Source organism: Microcaecilia unicolor, chromosome 1 (assembly GCF_901765095.1).
Source record: "Microcaecilia unicolor chromosome 1, aMicUni1.1, whole genome shotgun sequence".
Taxonomy (NCBI): domain Eukaryota; kingdom Metazoa; phylum Chordata; class Amphibia; order Gymnophiona; family Siphonopidae; genus Microcaecilia; species Microcaecilia unicolor.
In genome coordinates this window covers 453,231,986-453,250,073 of record NC_044031.1, presented here as the reverse complement: position 1 = coordinate 453,250,073, position 18,088 = coordinate 453,231,986, and the positions used below count along the sequence as shown (strand labels likewise).

Sequence of the window (18,088 nt, the reverse complement as noted above, 5' to 3'; positions counted from 1 at the left end):
TGACACAGCAGTGGAGATCGCAGGCACAGGCAAACTGACCTGAGTTTGTTTGTTTGTTTTTTTCCCCAATCAGTCTTCAAAGGCTTCCAATGAAGACTGCCACTGAGAGTTTTGCTAGTACAGGTTGTGAATTGCTGAATCAGAAAATAAGCATTTGAGCACATTTTCTTTTCTGTCCTATTTCTCTTCCTTGTTGGAAGAACACCATGTGCTCTGCTGTTGTGAAATGCAGGCTGTGCAGGCACGATTTCCACTTTTTTTTTTTTTTGCTTGATGCTATGTGAATTAAAACCAAAATCAACCCGTTATACCACAACCAACAGAATTCAAAGTACCAAACAGAAAGTTTTTGGTGTACCAAGTTGACGTTGAGTGATTTGTCTCAAACATTTTGAGCATGTTTTGTTTGAGACAAAACTTTTATCATATACAAATAGTGAATGTGTGAGAAAAATCAAAGGGAGAATTTTCCAAAAGTTAGACTAGCTAGATTTTGAGTTTTCTACAAGTTTATAACAGTTTTCTTATCACTTAACAAGCTGCTTAGCCATGTAAAAATGGATTTTTCTACTTCCATAGCTATTTTAAATCGATGTAACATATCCACAAGATAGTATAAGTTGCTTAATAAAATTATGCTAATAATATATAATTTATATCTCTTTTTCTCCAGGCATGAAAAATATTACAAATTATTAAAAATGGCTAATTAGATTTAGAATAATATACAGATTGCACTGTTATGCTCTAGATGTCCTTTCTCAAACATTAGACGGAGTTGCATTGTTTACAAAAATTTATTCATACAAACTTTACATTCTTTATATAACAGTTGTCAACCTCCTAGTTATAGATATCATGTGTGTACTTGTTTAAATTGTTTTAAATAATCATTTGCACATAAATAAGTTCTTCAAGATTGACATCTACTCAGATTATTACTTGCACCTTCAAACTCCTCCTTTTAGTAAGGCTGTTGGTGTTTGAAAATCATACAAAGGGTTACGTATTTGATCACTTTAAAATGTTTGCAACTAGCCACTGAAACTCTAAGCTAGAGATCACAAAAATAAGAAGAAGGAGAAAGAATAATAATAATAAATGTAAATAGAACCCTATGTCATTACCACATCTGACACAAATACAGAAAACTCTGCCCATTATCAAGGAACAAAGATTTAAGACTAAAATGCAAGCTGATGTGTTGCAGCATTGTAGGGCCACTAAATAGCCATCTGTGATTCGTGGCGGTTTAAAAGGCGAGGGAAGGCACGAAAGCTGCAAACTGCTTCCTGCGTCACATTGCCTGAGGAGAATGCAAAATTAAAGTAAGATTGATTTCATACACAGGACTCAGGCACAGATCGAATGCCTATGCGTTACCACTGCTTGCAGGAGGGTCAACGGGCAGTGGCCATCTCACGTGGGACTGCAAACTCAATTGCTGGATCCTTTGATTTATTACTTCATGCAGATCAGATTGGTACAAGAAAATGAAAGATCTCTTAAACTATCTTTACACGCTGTCCTTTTTTTTTTTTTTTTACAGAATTGATGACTGAAATTAAGTCCTTTAAAGGCTCCACTAGAATACGCTAAGTGAGCTGATGAATCACAAACACAAACATGTCCTCTTTAGATCTTTTGAAGGAAGAGGGGTGGAACATTCTAATGATCTATTAAAGGATGCTTTTTACCATAAATTAAGATATTATTCATACATAAAATGATGATGTTAAAAATCATTTATCACTTAATGGGAGCTAAACATTACGAGGTCAGTACACATGCTTTTATGACAAAGTTTGTTTTATGAAATAAAGTTTACTACGCAATAAGCTATAATGTAGAAAAATACATTTTACCTCCAAACTCAATAAACAAAGAACAAAGCTCTAGTTGTTAGTGCATAATTATTTAGTGGTAGCTAAAACAGGGATTCCTAGACTTTACAGTAAGATCTTGCATTTTAACAGAGCAAAAGGATAAGTGAGAAAGGTGTTTCACAATTTAAAAAAAATATATCAGTGCTTAAATAGTGCAGGGTAGGGTGGAAGGTGAAAATAGTCTACAAGAAAACAGCAATAGAGAGGAGTCCCTCCAAATGAAACATTCAAAAGAGAAATTGGTGGTAGATTTCACATGATGAAAAGCATGGACAGCACTGGAGAGTAACACATTGTACTTTGCATCAAGTTCAATATGAGCTGCCCAAGGTTGGTTAGGTAGTGGGCATTCATGGGACTGCATTTGTCTCATGTAATCCAAACTCTAGGGCAGCCCCAAAATCATGCATTTAATTGGGACACTTCCTATCTGACTTAGGATGCTTCTTGTCCAGCATCTGCACTTAAAAATCCTCCACAAATGCTACCATCTCAGGGCGTAATTTGTTTTTCAGCTAATTCCAGTCAGTAAGAAGAAGGGCAGTAAGGTGGACCTCATTTGGTAATTGGGGACGAGGGGACTAAGCTAACAGAGATACACAGGTTGGGTGGAGCTGTTGGTTCACCCTTGGGGAAGTTGTTTTCTATTGTTCAGTGTTTGAGGAGACACAAATACATATAAAAGTGGAATCAGAGAAAGCAGAAAAATTGAAATCTCTAGCAAGGGGGACAGTGCCCCTTGAGATAGGCTTGTGTTAAAGGAGCCTGTACTGAGACTCACCGGGGGAAGAATCTGCTTCAGCAATTCTCCCAAATCATTAGCATCAAAATCCCCTTGTAGCAGGGCATCAATGTCTATGTCCAGTAGTAAATGGTCAATATTAATGTCTTCAACCCTGTCGTGGATAAAAATACTATCCTTTTAATTTCAGGTACAAAAATAGGAGTAATATTCAAAACAATGATTGTCTTTTTTTCTATTTATTTTATATAAAAACATAAACAGCTCAGGCGAATTGGTTTTGTGCACACTTTATATGAATTGTTCTCTTATTTATATATATATATATAGTTGTATTTATATTTATATATATATATTTATATATATATATAACTTAATGATTGGTCCACAAAGTAGATCTGTGCATTCTCTAGTGCTTTTGTACAAAAGAAAAACAATATTATTATCAAAATATTCATTTAATGGCTTTACTTCATACATAAATACATGTTTAGAGATAACACAGGAGCGATGATTATTCAGTCAGTTTGGAAAATGACTCTTTTTTTGTGTGTACACAGGGGTGGCTAGTTACTCATCGCTACAAATACGCTACCCGGCGTCCTTTATTTTTAACCCTTTGTTTATACCTTTTCCCCAGGACGGCTGCCAAATATTTCTTGACAGCCATTTGTTTTCGGTAGCGACTGTAGCTGTCCGTGAAAATGCCATCAGAGTGTCTTTTGGAGAGCGGGTCCGAGTCCTCCTCCAAGCTGCCGATGACCCCTCTGCAAAGGAAAGAAGCGGGTCAGAATTGGGCTTTCGCTCCGGCACAGCGCACCCTGCAAGTCCCAATTGCGGCACGGCGCGGCCTAAGAACCTCAACAGCGCCCCCACAGGCCGTGGACTGCACAACACGCCTTTCCCCACCCGGAGAGAGAGAGAGAGAGAGAGAGAGAGAGACGTCCGGATTCTGAAAGGCAGCCCTCGAGGCTCTAATTGCCTTCTAAAGGAGCTCTTGTCAAAAGCTTTTTTTTTTTTTTTCCCTTTGAGCCCCTGCAAACTGTGGCTTTAGTGAAATGGAACTGCAGTTTTTAGAACACGAATTTCACCAAATAGACGTTCTTTTTTTTTTTTTTGGAACATTGCGCTTTCTATATATGTTACATGCACACTGCTATTAGTGAACACGTCAAACTTCCCTGCCCTTATTGTGAGGACATTTTTGTGACTGTATATCTAGATTATTATGTTCATGTAAGCAATTCATCAAGGGAACCCAATTTATTAAGAGAGAAACTGGAGCAAGCATTTAATAAAGCCGGCCCTTCCGCTTGAAAAAGCTTCAAGAACAGGCCCCGTCCTGCGTCTCCTATCAGGATTGTCACACAGCATGACCTTTTTGTTATTATTATTATTTTACACATGCTGCGTTTTCAGACGCGCACTAAATAACATTGACGCTTTTTCTCTCTCTTTTTTTATGTAAACATAATTAGACCTGTTTTTATTGTTGTTTAGGAAAATATATCAATCCTATCACCGTGTAGATCACATAAATTAACGGGTTCCTTTCTTTAAAAACGTCTACACATGCTGTGAAGTTGAAACCTGATAATATAATAATAAATCGACAGTCTGAAGACAATATATTCATGCTATGAATTATTCATTCTGAAAATGTAATCCCTTTTCCCATGGGTTTTATTAAAAATTTATCTCCTCCAGAAATCTTTACTACTCAGTGTTTGCATTGCGCTAGGATGTGTGACATTCTAGGACCGAAGATTTGGAGGGGGGGAGAGGTGGGGAGGGATATCTTAATTTTGAGAAAAAGATAAGTGGGAAAGATTAAATTTAAAATAGATAAGCCTCAGTTCTAAGCGTGGGGTTTCTGGTGGGCTAAAACGTGTATCTGTGTACTGCATATTTCATCTTTAAAAACGTGTCTGATTTAATCAATCAAAGTTAACAAATTCGAGGTTGTTTTTTTCCTAATTTCCATCCCAAATGGAACAAATGAATGCAAGAACGATCAAAGAAACGGCCTACAAAACAGTGGGTCCTTTTTTAGCAGATCACCTGTGGGCACAGGAGTGGAGGAGGGGACCTCGTGCCTATATTTATCAATCCATGTGGCAAAATAAACCAGCGCTTGACAACCCTACAGTAAGCATTTTATTTTTTTTTTCATGCAGAAACATATTATTTCGTTTGTGTGTGAAGACTGAAATCTTACCCTACGCGCTTGGCCATCAGGGAATGCAGGTACTTTCTGGCAGATAATTGATCCAGGACTTTCCTATAGGCTTTGTTTAACAGCCCATCCGCATGTCTAACATTAGCACAAAAAAAAATAAACAAAAAGGGAGTTAGAAGAACAAAAATAATTAAATATCCTGCATGAGAAAGAATGTATCAATCTGAAACTCTAAGCTCTCTCTCTCTCTCTCTCTCTCTCTCTCTCATTGCACCTCTAAGAGGTGATTTAATACTCTTCTACCCGGCGGCTGAAGAGCTGAGGCTCGAGGTTGGAGATATATTTTTTTCCAATTTTCCAGACTCGTTAATGACAGCTCCCTGGCACGTTTCCCCCCTGCCCCGTTGGGACGCTGCTGACTTTATTCCCTTCATTAGGAAGAGGACTTGGGTTCTTTCCATCCACCCCAACCCCTCCCCAAACAACTCATTTAAATGGACTTGTCCGGTCTCCTGACTTGCCCTTAAGTAGACGGGCAGTTTTTTCTGGCTACTTTCCCTTCATTATTTTCATGCGGTAAACTCCTTTAAAGATTGCAAAAAGCCATAGAATTCATACATGTGGCGCATATCCTCGAGGGTGGGACATTGGTATTCAGCAGATCCTCTTAACTGTAGTTCAAATTCATTAAGGGGGAAAAAAAAACAGAATCACCTCTTTTCTGGTGGATAATAGGTGTTATACATATTGTCTAAAAGCGATGTAGCGCTTCCTATGCCAGCAGGGTCGTTTTCGAAGGCGAAATGTGGAAGAGTATTTCCGTCTTGATCGTATACTTCATCTTCAAGCCTGACAACAACAAATAAACGGGGCGGGGGGGGGGAGAGAATAGAAAATAAGGGGTTATAAATGTGTAATGTTTGCTGGTGTGGCTGCTGTCCATTTCCTTGCAGGGGGCTCATTTCTTTTTAATGTCTACTTCTTTGCTTCTCTCCCACCCCCGGTTTTTTTTTTCTGAAGGTTGAGATGCAAGCATTGATGGGAAGAGCCCCCCCCCCCCCCCCCCCCCCCCGAGATTCCATCAATCTGTAGGTGGGCGTGAGAGAAATAACAAGAGGAGCCCATCTGCAGGCTGGCCTGGGACCGGGCCAGAATTAACAGCAAAGCCTGACAGGGAGGGGGGGAGGGGGGGAGCCAGCCTTCCAGCATGTGTGAAAGAGGCTCACAGGGTTTCACGAGAAGCTCGGTATTGTAGCAAGTGCAAATCAGCACACAAGCACACACACAAAAGCTTTTTTCACTGAAACCACTATCGCTCTTAAAAAAAAAAAAAAAAACAATTGGATTCTGAGCAGGTTACACTAAGAGAAAACCCGAGGCAGAACCTTAGGAAGATTCCAAACCTATCAAAAATAACACTAAGCAGACTACAGAAATACAACATGCTGTATAAATTATAGCAATTTCCATTATACATAACTAGGTGCACTACTTCTTTAAAGAAAGCGGGGCTGGTGTTTTTTCGTTTCGGTTTCCAGCTCTAGCCCCTTCCTTTGGGGTTGGGTTGAGCTCCTATCTGCTTTGAGATTTAGGTCACCCGTAAGCTATTTTTGTCGGTGAGCTCTGGCAGCGCTATTAATAATAAATGTTTCTTAAGTGTTTCATTCTTTCTATTTCTGGTCGACTCAGGTTCTCCAAGGTCCAGTCGCTGGAGATCAGAGTACTCGGTGCCTGGTCTGCTACTAAGGTCCCCCCCCCCCCCACCAGATCCTCTTCAGGTGTTACCCTAATTCTGAATTTGCTCAGGCTGAGGAATAGAAAGGCGAATGTTTTAAACCATCGATCATAATAAGATTTTTTTTTTCGTTTTTCGTTTGTGTTTTCTTTCGTACCTTCTTATTAATATATGATTTCTGCATGTCAGTATAACATAGATCTCATTTACACTGGTCAAACGATCCCCCCCCCCCCTCACAGAAGTGATATATTGTCGTGAACCCAACAATAGAAACACATGAAAATGTCTCAAAAACTGCTTAGATCTGTGAGAAATTAAAGCCACCTAATAACGCAAAAGCTTGTTTATATTTGGTAGAGTTTTGGGGTTTGTTTTTTAAAATATTTTAGAAAAGGGGAGATGAATTTAGCTCCACCTTGGGAACCTCAGATCTAGAAATGGTCCGGTGGCATCTCTTCCGTGACGAGGACTTCTCCTTTGTTTTATAGGTTCGGATTTGGTGCGGTACCCACCCCCTTCTCCTCCTCCACGCTGTTCAATAAATGACGCCATGTCTAACATCAAAATTTCGGAAGGAATGAGAGCCAAGAACCTAACAATCTCATCCACAAGAAGTCAAATGCCTATTTCCAACCAGTCTTCCATTGACAAATAGTTGAGTTTTTAACCAAACCCTACAGTTAAAATAAAACAATAAAAACTTGATGCTCCCGGTGTTCTGTTATTCCATATGGTTCAATCATTTCTGTTTCATACAGTAAAGATAAGGCAACAGTGATCCAGTCTACTGGCATGAATAACGTACGTAGACAGTAATCATTAAATAGAAAAAAGTATTTGTTTCTATATGGTGCACTGGATTGCATCCAGACTAATAGCTCGTAGAAATCAAGTTGGTGGCTATCTATGAATCCCTAGCATTATATTCCTTATTAATGGAATAAATCTCGTTTTAAAATTACGAAATTTTACTTTGAGAAACCGTGGAGACGATTTCAGCGAATATCCAGACATTATAACGTCCTTACCAGCAACATAAATAAAGCCTTGCTCGCACTGGGGGAGGGGGGAATCCGAGAAAAAAATATATATTTCCTAGGCAAAGTACCTGATGGAAGCAAAACCAATCAGTCCATAAAGAAAAAAATTGCTCTTGGTGTATGCTCTACGCATTTCAAATACAGTATCTTTTCGTCTCCTGCACTGTAGCTGCATATATCCCTCAGGCTGTTCACGGTATCATTAAAACAGGTGACTTCTCACAAGTTTTGTTTTCCTTTCCATTGTTTTCTTCCTGCTTGTGGGTCTTTCTGCTTTACCTACCCCTTTTGTGTTTCTAATCATTGAATGTTATAATTTATGTTATGGATTCCTTGAAGGTATTTAGTATGGTCTTTTGTATGTCCACACCAGACACACACACAGTCATCGTGCACCTGTGCCCATGATGTATGTGTGGCTATGTGGGATTGTTGTTACCTTACTATAAAGAGTACAGCAAGCAAACAAACAAACACAAATGCTGAAATGGAAAGAGAGGCAGCAGAACCTATAGATTTAAAAGCTAGCTAAAAATTCACAATAAAGTATTAGAGGCTTATAAAGTATGTGGGGGAGGGGAGGGGAGGGGGAAGGGATCGGGGAAGCCTTTGTAGACCTACCTAAAGGCTGGGTATTTGAGGGCAGCAGGTGAACAGGAAACACTGGAAGGCATTATCATCCCATACACCACCAGGAAGGCGAGGAGCACTCTGCTGCACATTGCCATTCTGCGGGCGAGAAAGGGGAGACACATACAAAAAAAAAAAAAAACCAGTCAGACAGGCACTTAACTTTACCTCTCCTGCAGCTCCGATCAGTACAGCTAACCTAAAAGAAACTGTTAACTTTCAAAAGCAAATCTGACCTCCACAGTGTAGCGAAAAAATAAAACAAGGGCTCGAGCGATTGTGTCCCCTCCCTTTACTAGGACGACCCTCAAAACAATTTGCTAATCTCTTAACTGCTGCCCAACTGCGCGCCTTCCGACCGACTGCGCGCCTTCTCGCTCTCTTATTTTCTTACCATGAAACTTTAAACCCCGGCACAGAGTGGCAGTTTCAAGGCAGGGCAAACTCAGTTCCAAGTTCCTGCTGGATTCTTACAAGCCGTGTGGCATCGCCTTTCCAGAGGGGCAAGCTGAGGGAGGAGAAGCTCCGGTTCTTGCAGGTGGGGAGGAGGAGGGGGGCGCCGGGGAGGAGGCTCCACTCAAAAAGTTAGCAGGAAACCACAGGCGCAGCAACCAGTGCACTGTGACTGGCGGAGAGGTATAGCAAGAAAAAGGGAGAGAGTAAGAAAAAGAAACGAGAAAGAGTGAAAGAAAAAAAAAAAAAAGCCCAGGAAAGAGCGACCCAAGGCGGGAGAGTCCCCGTGCAGCCCGTGATGTGGCTGGCGCTGCTGTGCAGACAGTGAGATCAGATCTTCTCCTCCAGCACACGTCTTCTGAGCCGTCTCGCTCACAGCTTTTTCTTCTTCTGCTTCTTCTGTTACTTTTGAGTCGACCAGCCCTTTGCGCTTGTATATATATATGTATATATGCAATTAGAAAAAAAAATTGCAAACACTTCTTTATTAAGGGCAGTCTTTATAAAAAATGTGTCTGCATATTACCTTTAACTGCGATCTATTGTTTGTTGTACTGTTCTGCTCGGATTTTTATTCATGAATCAAACTGCTTCCCCCCTTTTTTTTTTCAGAGTGGAAGTCACGTAATGGTCGGGTATCAGAAAAGACGTCATCACCTCAATTCCTCTAGGAGCACAATAACAATTCGCATCATTCCTCACGGATGATCCGATCAGAGTCATCAGTTTTCTTATAAACACACTGACTGCACATACTTTTTCTTTTTTTTTTCTTTTGCGACAATGGTTTCATTATTTCGCTGTTTGACAAACGCAACTCTTGGTGGTTGTTGCTTCTGATACTGAGGAGATGAAACAGGGAATATTTGGTTTCAGGAAAACCAAAGTTCATGCTAACAACATGTAGACTTTCAGGGGTATGGCACGCAGAACATATTTTTAAAAATTATTAAGACTAGGTCTGTCTCTAAATGAGCACGTGTTCGGGCAAAACGAACAATACAAATGGAAAATAGCTTTAAATACAGCAGCTTTGAAATCCCCAAGAGTTTTCAGTAATTTTCTAATTAGGGTTGCTGCAACTGACAGATTCTAGCTGGTGGTTGGATAGAGCAAGAAAGTGAGCGCACGCCCCCGTGTCTTTCAACGAGGAGCTGTCCAAAATCCGTGGTCCTGAACACGGCATAGGACCCCCCCCCCCCCCCCCCCCCCCCCCGAGGAAGTGCCTATTTCTAAAGCATCTCCAAACTCATTATCTATTTAAGGAACCGTCTAGAAACACAGCCATCGAACGGGTTAATTGTGGATTTATCAGAATCGCTGGAAGGCAAATTATCTAGTTCCAAATCAGATTCAACGCTCTGTTTATCTTTTTTTTATTAATCAGAGATATAGGTATCTCCTTCTTTACCATTGATTGCTTTCTACCTGTGTGCCAAGAAAAGTATTTACAGTGAATTAATTAACATTTATTAAACCCAAGTCACTCCGAGAAAAAAGCCAGGATTTGCATAATTGATGCAGTTTTACCCTCGATTTTCACAACCTGCACCGTGTGCTGAGCTATGCATGCAAAATTCCAAATACAGGTATTTGATCCAGTGGCCTCCAAATTCCAGGCATTTTGGAAAAAGCAAACGATATTTATTAGACGTTTATTTCATAGACTACTCTTTAGGGAATCCTTCTATTGAGAACTCTCAATCGGCTAGTATTATTTGATTCAACATGACTTGGAAGCATGAAAGTAACGGGGGTGGGGGGGAGATCACAGGGTTCCTTCCAAGAGTTTGTATACTTCTGCATTTTTGGAATGCTTCAATAAAAGAGAATAGAGCTATTTTCCACAATTAGCAGAGAGGCAAAGCAACGCTAATTGGCAAGAACGTGCATTTAATCATTTCGATAAGAAACCCGATTTTGATTGTACCTGATTCCTACGCGCAGTTAAAAATAAGTTAATAAAACAGAGAGTTGCTTTCTGTATGATTAAATACTGAAATACTATATGCAGCTATAGAGTGTCGCATTGGTCATGTCATGTTTCATTTAGCAATTGCAAAAAAACCAGCATTTATAATGAAGCCAATGTATTGCAAAACATTCCATTCATGATGCGGTCTATTGAAATTACAGTGGTATAGTGCTTAAAACTCTCTTTCCAGTGTGGAAAGAACCGCTAAGAATCATAGTAACATACCAAGTCTGACTTGTTCAGATGCATACGTTAGCTCTTTGCGTTCCTGACCACGAAAGCGTGTAGCCCCTAAGTGGAAGGTTTTTGAAGGCTGCGCTTCCAAGTGCTCAGCGCAAGTAGAGGCTGCCACCTTGTGGTTGTTTTGTTGCCCGTCTGCTTAGTTACCGGGCAAAATTCCTTCCCCTTCTGAGGTCTGTCTGCCTTTATACTTGAGAGCATTTATAGCCTGCTATTACCAGAAATAAAATTCGTAAGTTAATTATTAATTAGAACATCTTTATTGTAATAGGAGCAGGATTCTTTTTTTTTTAAGGAACCATCTATTATTTCCCATTCCCGACGTTCTTTATACGTTATCACCCAGGACTGCAGATTTCTCTTTTTTTTTTTTTTTTTTGTGCTGATGATTAACAGTGAGCGGAAAATCAACTTTCTGCTAATTATATTTCTCTAAAAGACAAGCTGAGAACTGCATGCCCAAGAAACTTTAATACAGTTGTGAATTCTTATTTGCTGGTCGAATTATTTTCAATGCACATCATCACGTGGGGAATTTGTCCAGTTGGAGGTTCTCTCAAAGTTCAGAGGAACAGTGAATGTTTTTATCCTGTACTTACTCTTTTCTTTCTACCACCCTTCCCCCCTCCCCTTATTCTGTGCTAGGGGCAAAGGTCCTCAATGGAAATAAAGATTGCTTGCCTTAGGTGCTAATGTATCTCTTCTCCAAGACAACCACTTAAGAACAGGTTATACCATTCTCAAATGCTAAAGACATACAGAGGACATTATTACTAGAAATCCTAGTATACAAATCCAAGCAAAATAACTTTTGTACCCATTACATGCAAAATTCCTAAGTATAAATATAAGGGGTCAGAGGGGCTGGAATTCTTAAGATTAGGACTGGGCTGTAATGTACTGCAGTGTTGCTCTGCACCTCAGCGCTAAAATTTCCATGCCAGCAATTTACAGACCAGGTGTCTATTACCTATATGCAACAGAGCTGTTGCTATTTGAACACAATGGATTTCAAGATGATCATTGGCTGCAGTTATACTGGGTAGAGATTCTGCTAAAGTAGGGATTTCCACTATCGGTTTCTAAAAAAGATATAAAGTCTACACAACTGTCCAGTTAGATAGTGTTGTAGGGCAAATTTCAAACTTTGACAAAAAAATAAATCCTATTTGTTTTGTAAATCTTTCAAACAAAACTTACCCCTGCTCACAAGCAGCCAGTGAAGGCATTGAGGTATTGAGCTGTGAAGTAGTATTTAAATAAAAGCTTTTGATATTGTATTTGCTCTTACATTCATTGGAAGATCTGGTTTTCTAGAATTCATGGGGCATAAAAGGCCACAAGTTTAGTAAAACTGTTAAGTAATTTTTCCTGGGTTATTTTTTAATTTTTTAATGCATTTTTATCAAATGATACATCACGTATCCAAAACCTTGAACAGCAAAAGGAAATCATTAAAAAGAAAAGTATACATTATACTCAGGTCCATAATTACAGAGATGGACAAAATACACCAAGAAAATAAAGGGAGACATCAGAAGGAAAAAAAAACTAAGGAAAAGGAAATGAGGTCATTGCCTAATCTAATCAAACCCAATGTATACATAGCATAATATTATCATATTAAGTCAAAGATAATGAAGGTACATTGTGATCATTTAAAAAAAAAAGAGCATAGTTGCAATGGATCAAAAAAGACATACTGCTTATTCTGAAATGTAAGTATACATTACAAGGAAACTTGAAGCAAAAAAGAAGCTCCCAGAGCTATCACCTCTTGGCAATAAATCTCTTCTTACAACTTGAGAGGTCTTACAAAGACCTGGACACATCCAAATTTTTGTACTTAGAAATAAAGTATGTCTGTGTTAAAAAAAAATGTCTTGTGACATGATCCCTGTTCAAGGGGAAGACAAAAGACATGAGAAGTCACTCTATTCAATTTCTCTCCATCTTAATCTTCCAAAACTCCAGAACATCCTGACTATCCTCAGAGACCTCACCAGGAAGCAGAGATCTCTCCTTTCTACCATCTCTGCCACTGGTGGGTAGATAGAATACTCTACTCATAGGAGGAAACAAATATATATAAACAAACAAAAAAAGCCCATTTCGCTAAAAATGAAACGGGCCCTAGCAAAGCTATTGTCTAATCACCATAATGTTTTTAATTCTCTGCCTTTCCAAATCAGCGTTTCTTTTTCTATTGTTTCCTCTTTCTCATCAGTCATATTCGCCACCCTGGACCTTTTCCTTGCAGTGGATTGTTCCCTTCCAAGGGCCTTTTGGTCTTCGCTCATAGCTGCACACCTGTTTGTTTGCGCTTCGGCTCTTCATGTGCATCTCCTTCCTGTCTTCCCTCTCCTCCACCCATGTCCTGCATTTCTCCTGCCCTCCCCTCCATCCATCCATGTCTGGCAACTCTTCTCTCTTCCCTGCTTTCTCCTCCATCCATAACCAGCAATTCTCCTCTGTCCCTTGCCCCTCCCCTCCATGTCCAGGGATTTCTCCTTTCTCCCCTACCCTCCCATCCATGTCCAGCGATTCTCTTCAGCCCTCCCCTCCCATCAATTTCGAGCGATTTCTCGTCTCCCCTCCCCTCCCATCCATGTCCAGCGATTATCCCCTGCCCTCCCCTCGCATCCATGTCCAGCAATTCTCCTCTACCCTCCCATCCCATCCATGTCCAGTGACTCACCCCAGCCCCCACCTGCCCCCCTTTTAAGCACCTGAGTTCCAGTTCAACCCCAGCCCTCACCTGCCCATCTCTTCTCCCACAACAGCCCTCCTTTCCTTCCTGCCACCCTGCCTTTAAAAACTTTTATTTTACCTGAAGTTGCAGCAGCGGCATTGAAAGTGGCAGGCTCGGCTTGCCTCCAGCCTTCCCTTCCCTTCCATCTCAGTGTCCCGCCCTCTTCTGACGTAATTTCCTCTTTCCGCGAGGGCAGGACACAGAGAGAAGAGAAGGCTGGAAGCGAGCCAATTACATAGTAGCTCATTTGCATACGGTTACGAACCCAACCAGCTGGCCATCCAGGGATGCAGATTGACAAATTATTATATAGGAGCTATATATAAATAAATATCCTCGAGATACTTCTTAAATAGATCACTGGGTTGTTCCAGAGGGGGGTTTTTTCTAGGAACGTTTAGTACTCTCAGGTTTAAAGCACTTGATCAGTTCTCAAGGTCTTGATCTTCCTTATGAGTATTAATTTATCTTGCACCAAACCAGACTGTACTGCTGTCACTTTCTCATAATTCTTCTCCAGTGCCAGACTTTGTCTTACAATTCTTTATCCACTTTTCCTGACATTGCAGGCCCATGTAAGTAGCAGAACAAACTTTTACCAAAGCAGAAACAATACATACATCATTACGGTCCACAATGATTCCAATATTATCCACAGCGGCTTATCTACAGGGGAGGTGCATGCAAACATTAGCTAGATCTTCAATAGCTGTTGCTATATTGCCAGTCATAGACCCCCTCCTGTAGTGATACAAAGGTTCCCCTTGTCAATGGGACAACATTTCAACTCCAATGAAGTCAAATTCCTCCTGGATACATCTGGAACCGTCTGCCCAATGTCTGGGACAGAAGTCACAGGGTTGCAGCTGTTTACCTCCTACCTGTATTTCTCAGAGAAACCATTTGGAGAAACCGAAGACACCGGTTCTACAACTGCATGGCAGACAGCATAACATCAAGTTCAAGGTGGATGGGGCTCCCTACCCCTTGCACACCAACAAACTCTCCTCCAGATGGAACATAAATGCCAGTAAAATGCTCTGCAATTGTTGCCTGCCGAGGGGTAATCGCTGAAAGGCTAGGAGGTAAGCTCTTCACGTTCCCCTTTCTCTTAGGCATAATGAAAAGTAGAAATGTTGCTTCTGAAGGAAAAAAGGTAAATTTGAGAATCGACACACTGCAGAGCTCTTGCACACCCTTCTGATATGGTGGCCATCTTGCCTGTGTTATGTGATTTTCCTGTTTAACCCATGAATCAAGACAAAGCATAATCTATCCACATATGTTGGATCCCCTGGATCCAACATAAAACCCAAAGTACTGCGAATCTGCACATAATTGAACCACTGTGGACTCTCATACCTTTCCCGCTTCCCCTCTACACCCTATTCTTTCTAGCCTTGCCGCCTACTCTAATCTATTGTATTTGGTTTCTGCTGGATTGACAATAGCTTTTTCAGCATATTGTAAGCCACATTGAACCCGCAAACCTGTGGGAAAATGTGGGGTATAAATGTAATAATAAATAAATAATAAAATATGTAGCTTTAAAGGATAATTAACTGCTTCACAAATTGGGCAATTCTACAAACTGGTGCCTAGAGGTAAGTGCCACTTACACAAGTCAAAAGTGCCATGAACTGATAGGCACTTATGTGCACTAAGCACTATTCTGTTAGTTAGCACCTAAGTGCCACAGCGCTTAACCACTAGGGGGCACTCATATGGACAGAGCAGGGGTGGGCCATGGGCATGTCTCCCATTTCAATGTATAGTTTATAGAATACTGTATATTACGCACATCACTTGGCACACAGGCATACCAGTTTACGCTTGCCGTTGACAGGGTGTAAGAGGGCACACCTAAACATGGTCAGTGTCAGTGTCACCATTATACAAATATTCTATAATGGAATCTTGGTGTAAAGATGACGTTATAGAATTGGGACTAAACCTTTCAGAAAATTGCCCTGTTTATAGTCTTCTCTCCCATGGGAACATGCTTTATAGTCAAGTTCTAAGTACACAACGAGGTTTCTTGCATGTTTTATCCATGGGAAAAATTCTTAGTATAGTTATAGTTTATTTTATTTGTTATATCACTAGGCTTAAATACAGAAGATTTCAACTGTTTACAATATGAACAATAAAAATCAAATAAGAAAAGAAATCCATTAAAAATAGGAGAGAACCACTGCTGTTCAGCTTTTCTGTTTTCAACCTTAATAATGGTTAAAATACTGAGTTTTCCTGTTTATATTTAATTCCATTTATGAATCACATAATCTCATATGTGGCATAGCTAGGACTGAATGGACCCTAGGTGGAAAAATTGAGATAGGCCCCCTATAACACCACTGCTCCCTAGGTAGTGGGGACCAGGGAGGGAAGAAAGGGGGATGCACATTTACCAAAGCTGACATATTACAAATAATATATTCAGAAAAAGATTAATTTTCTTCTACCTATGTTATCTGAGCATTGCTTTGGTCCTAGTGTCTCTCTTCTGGTTTTCTCTGTTTTTTCTTCAGAGTCTCCTGTCCTTTGACACTTCTTTTCTTTCTATATCCAGCATTTATCTTTCATGTATGTCCCCACGTGTTCTATCCAGAGTCTCCCCTCTGTGTCCCTTTCCCTACCCCCGTTCAGTATCTTTTCTCTGTGTCCCATCCATCATAGCCCTCTGTGTCCCTATCCCAGTCTTGATCCCCTGTAATTCATGTGTTAATCTCTTCATAAAGATGGTTAATAAAACCCAATAAATAAATAAAATAATATGGAAGAGGATGTGCAATGGGTGTGGAATGACCAGGGGCTCCTGCTTACACTTAACAGAGAGATTGTTATCATATGTTAACTGTTAAAGTTGCAGATATCATGGAGCAGTTAATGCAGGGGTGTCCAATCTCAGTCCTCGAGGGCCGCCATCCAGTTGGGTTTTGAGAATTTCTACAATGAATATGTATTAGATCAATTTGCATGCACTGCCTCCATTGTGCATGCAAATTTGGGCATGTGCCCAGTTTACACTTGCAATTTAATTAATTAACAAGCTAATTAGCTCCACTAATTGTCTTTTTAACAAGAAATTATTGGCACTAATTAAATTTAATTGAACTTTACACGTGTAAATTTAGGCACAGGATCTGCACCTAAATTTATGTGTGATCTGAAAAACGGGGACACGAAAATGGGAGGGTCATGACTGAAATGGGGCATTCCTAAAATGAATGCGCATTGTTATAGAATAATGGGGATATGTACCTAATATAGGTGCATACATTTGTACCACTTTTCAGTTGGTGCAAATGGCCACGCCTAAAGTTAGACGTGATTCCCGGGCATAAACACTATTCTATAAACCGCACCTAACTTTAAGTGTGTTTTATAGAATAGCATTTTTTTTCAGTGCCGATTTTTTGGGGTGCCAAATATGGAATATAGCCTTATATGTATTTGCATAAAATTACCAACATGCACTGAAACAAAATTCCATATTTGTGGATTACTCCTTGTTAAACTTGACTGACTTTAGCCAGAGAAAGCCATGATATAGAAGAACACAAGAGAAAAGCAACAACACCGTTCATATCTGTGGGTGGGGGGGCAGTGTGTTTGTGCATATATACAATACACTAGCTGATACCCATTCGAATTTCACCAGAAAATATTACATAGGACTGAACAAGTGAAAATTGTGTTACTAACAACAACAATGAAAGATCAGCCAATCTCTACTGCATAGGAAGCGCCCCACTGTGTGCTGTGGTGGACAGTTTGTGATGTGTGTCAACATACACATCCATATCCCACCAATCCCTGTAAACATTGGACTGTGGTTGATCTGCTTCAGGTTAGAGGCTGTCTGCAGATCAGTTAGCATGCATGCTGCAATGCCTGTGTATGCCCAACTGATTTCTTCTGCTGGTCTCTATTGGAAAGGGAGCATTGTCATGGTAGGGTACAAATACATACTCCTCCATTCAGCAATATACAGACTACATGCCCCCCCCCTCCCCAAGTACTACTAAACACAGCAAGTTACACTTGTAACTCCATATGACAAAACTTGCTTTCTTAATTTTTCGACTCTTTTATTACGAATAAGTAAACAAAAACCTTGCTGTAGATGGTTGAAATCATGAGTGCTGCACTGATTCTGAGTCAATGCAAGCATGATGAGTCCTTCTGTAGATACTTCAGTTGCATATAGATGACTGAATGCATGGATGATTGTGTAAGTGGTAAAAAGCCAATGAGTACAGGGACAGAGAGGGAAGGAAAGGCCAATGATAAATGGCTTGCTTTCTGAGTCCAAAATGAAGATCTCTGTGTTAGAGGAAGGGGCACAACAGATTGTCCACGAGGACAAGAGGTCCATACAGATGATTAATGGGTTAAAAGATTAAGCTAGGGAATAAAAGCAGGGAGATTTCAATAGAACTAGAAGGAA

The 18,088-nt window shown here is 40.2% G+C and overlaps 1 protein-coding gene across 1 annotated transcript; it reads right to left on the bottom strand.

Annotated features, from left to right (window-relative positions):
- Nucleotides 1-842: 842 nt before the first annotated feature.
- On the bottom strand, nucleotides 843-8,923 carry ADCYAP1 (adenylate cyclase activating polypeptide 1). Its single transcript, XM_030190116.1, has 7 exons — nucleotides 8,610-8,923; nucleotides 8,207-8,314; nucleotides 5,522-5,656; nucleotides 4,847-4,942; nucleotides 3,258-3,395; nucleotides 2,668-2,782; nucleotides 843-1,306 (listed from the first exon to the last, which is right to left on the bottom strand). Exons 2-7 carry the CDS (start codon nucleotides 8,311-8,313, stop codon nucleotides 1,298-1,300), a joined length of 600 nt encoding a protein of 199 aa, XP_030045976.1. The 5' UTR covers nucleotide 8,314; nucleotides 8,610-8,923; the 3' UTR covers nucleotides 843-1,297.
- Nucleotides 8,924-18,088: the final 9,165 nt, after the last annotated feature.

Bases quoted from the DNA above. Each gene is read 5' to 3' on its own strand.
- ADCYAP1 (XM_030190116.1), bottom strand. From the start codon at position 8,313: ATGGCAATGTGCAGCAGAGTGCTCCTCGCCTTCCTGGTGGTGTATGGG. The intron at 5,657-8,206 runs GTAGGTCTACAA...TGTTGTTGTCAG, and splicing joins CTCAAATACCCAGCCTTTAG to GCTTGAAGATGAAGTATACG. The intron at 4,943-5,521 runs GTGATTCTGTTT...TGCTAATGTTAG, and splicing joins TATTATCCACCAGAAAAGAG to ACATGCGGATGGGCTGTTAA.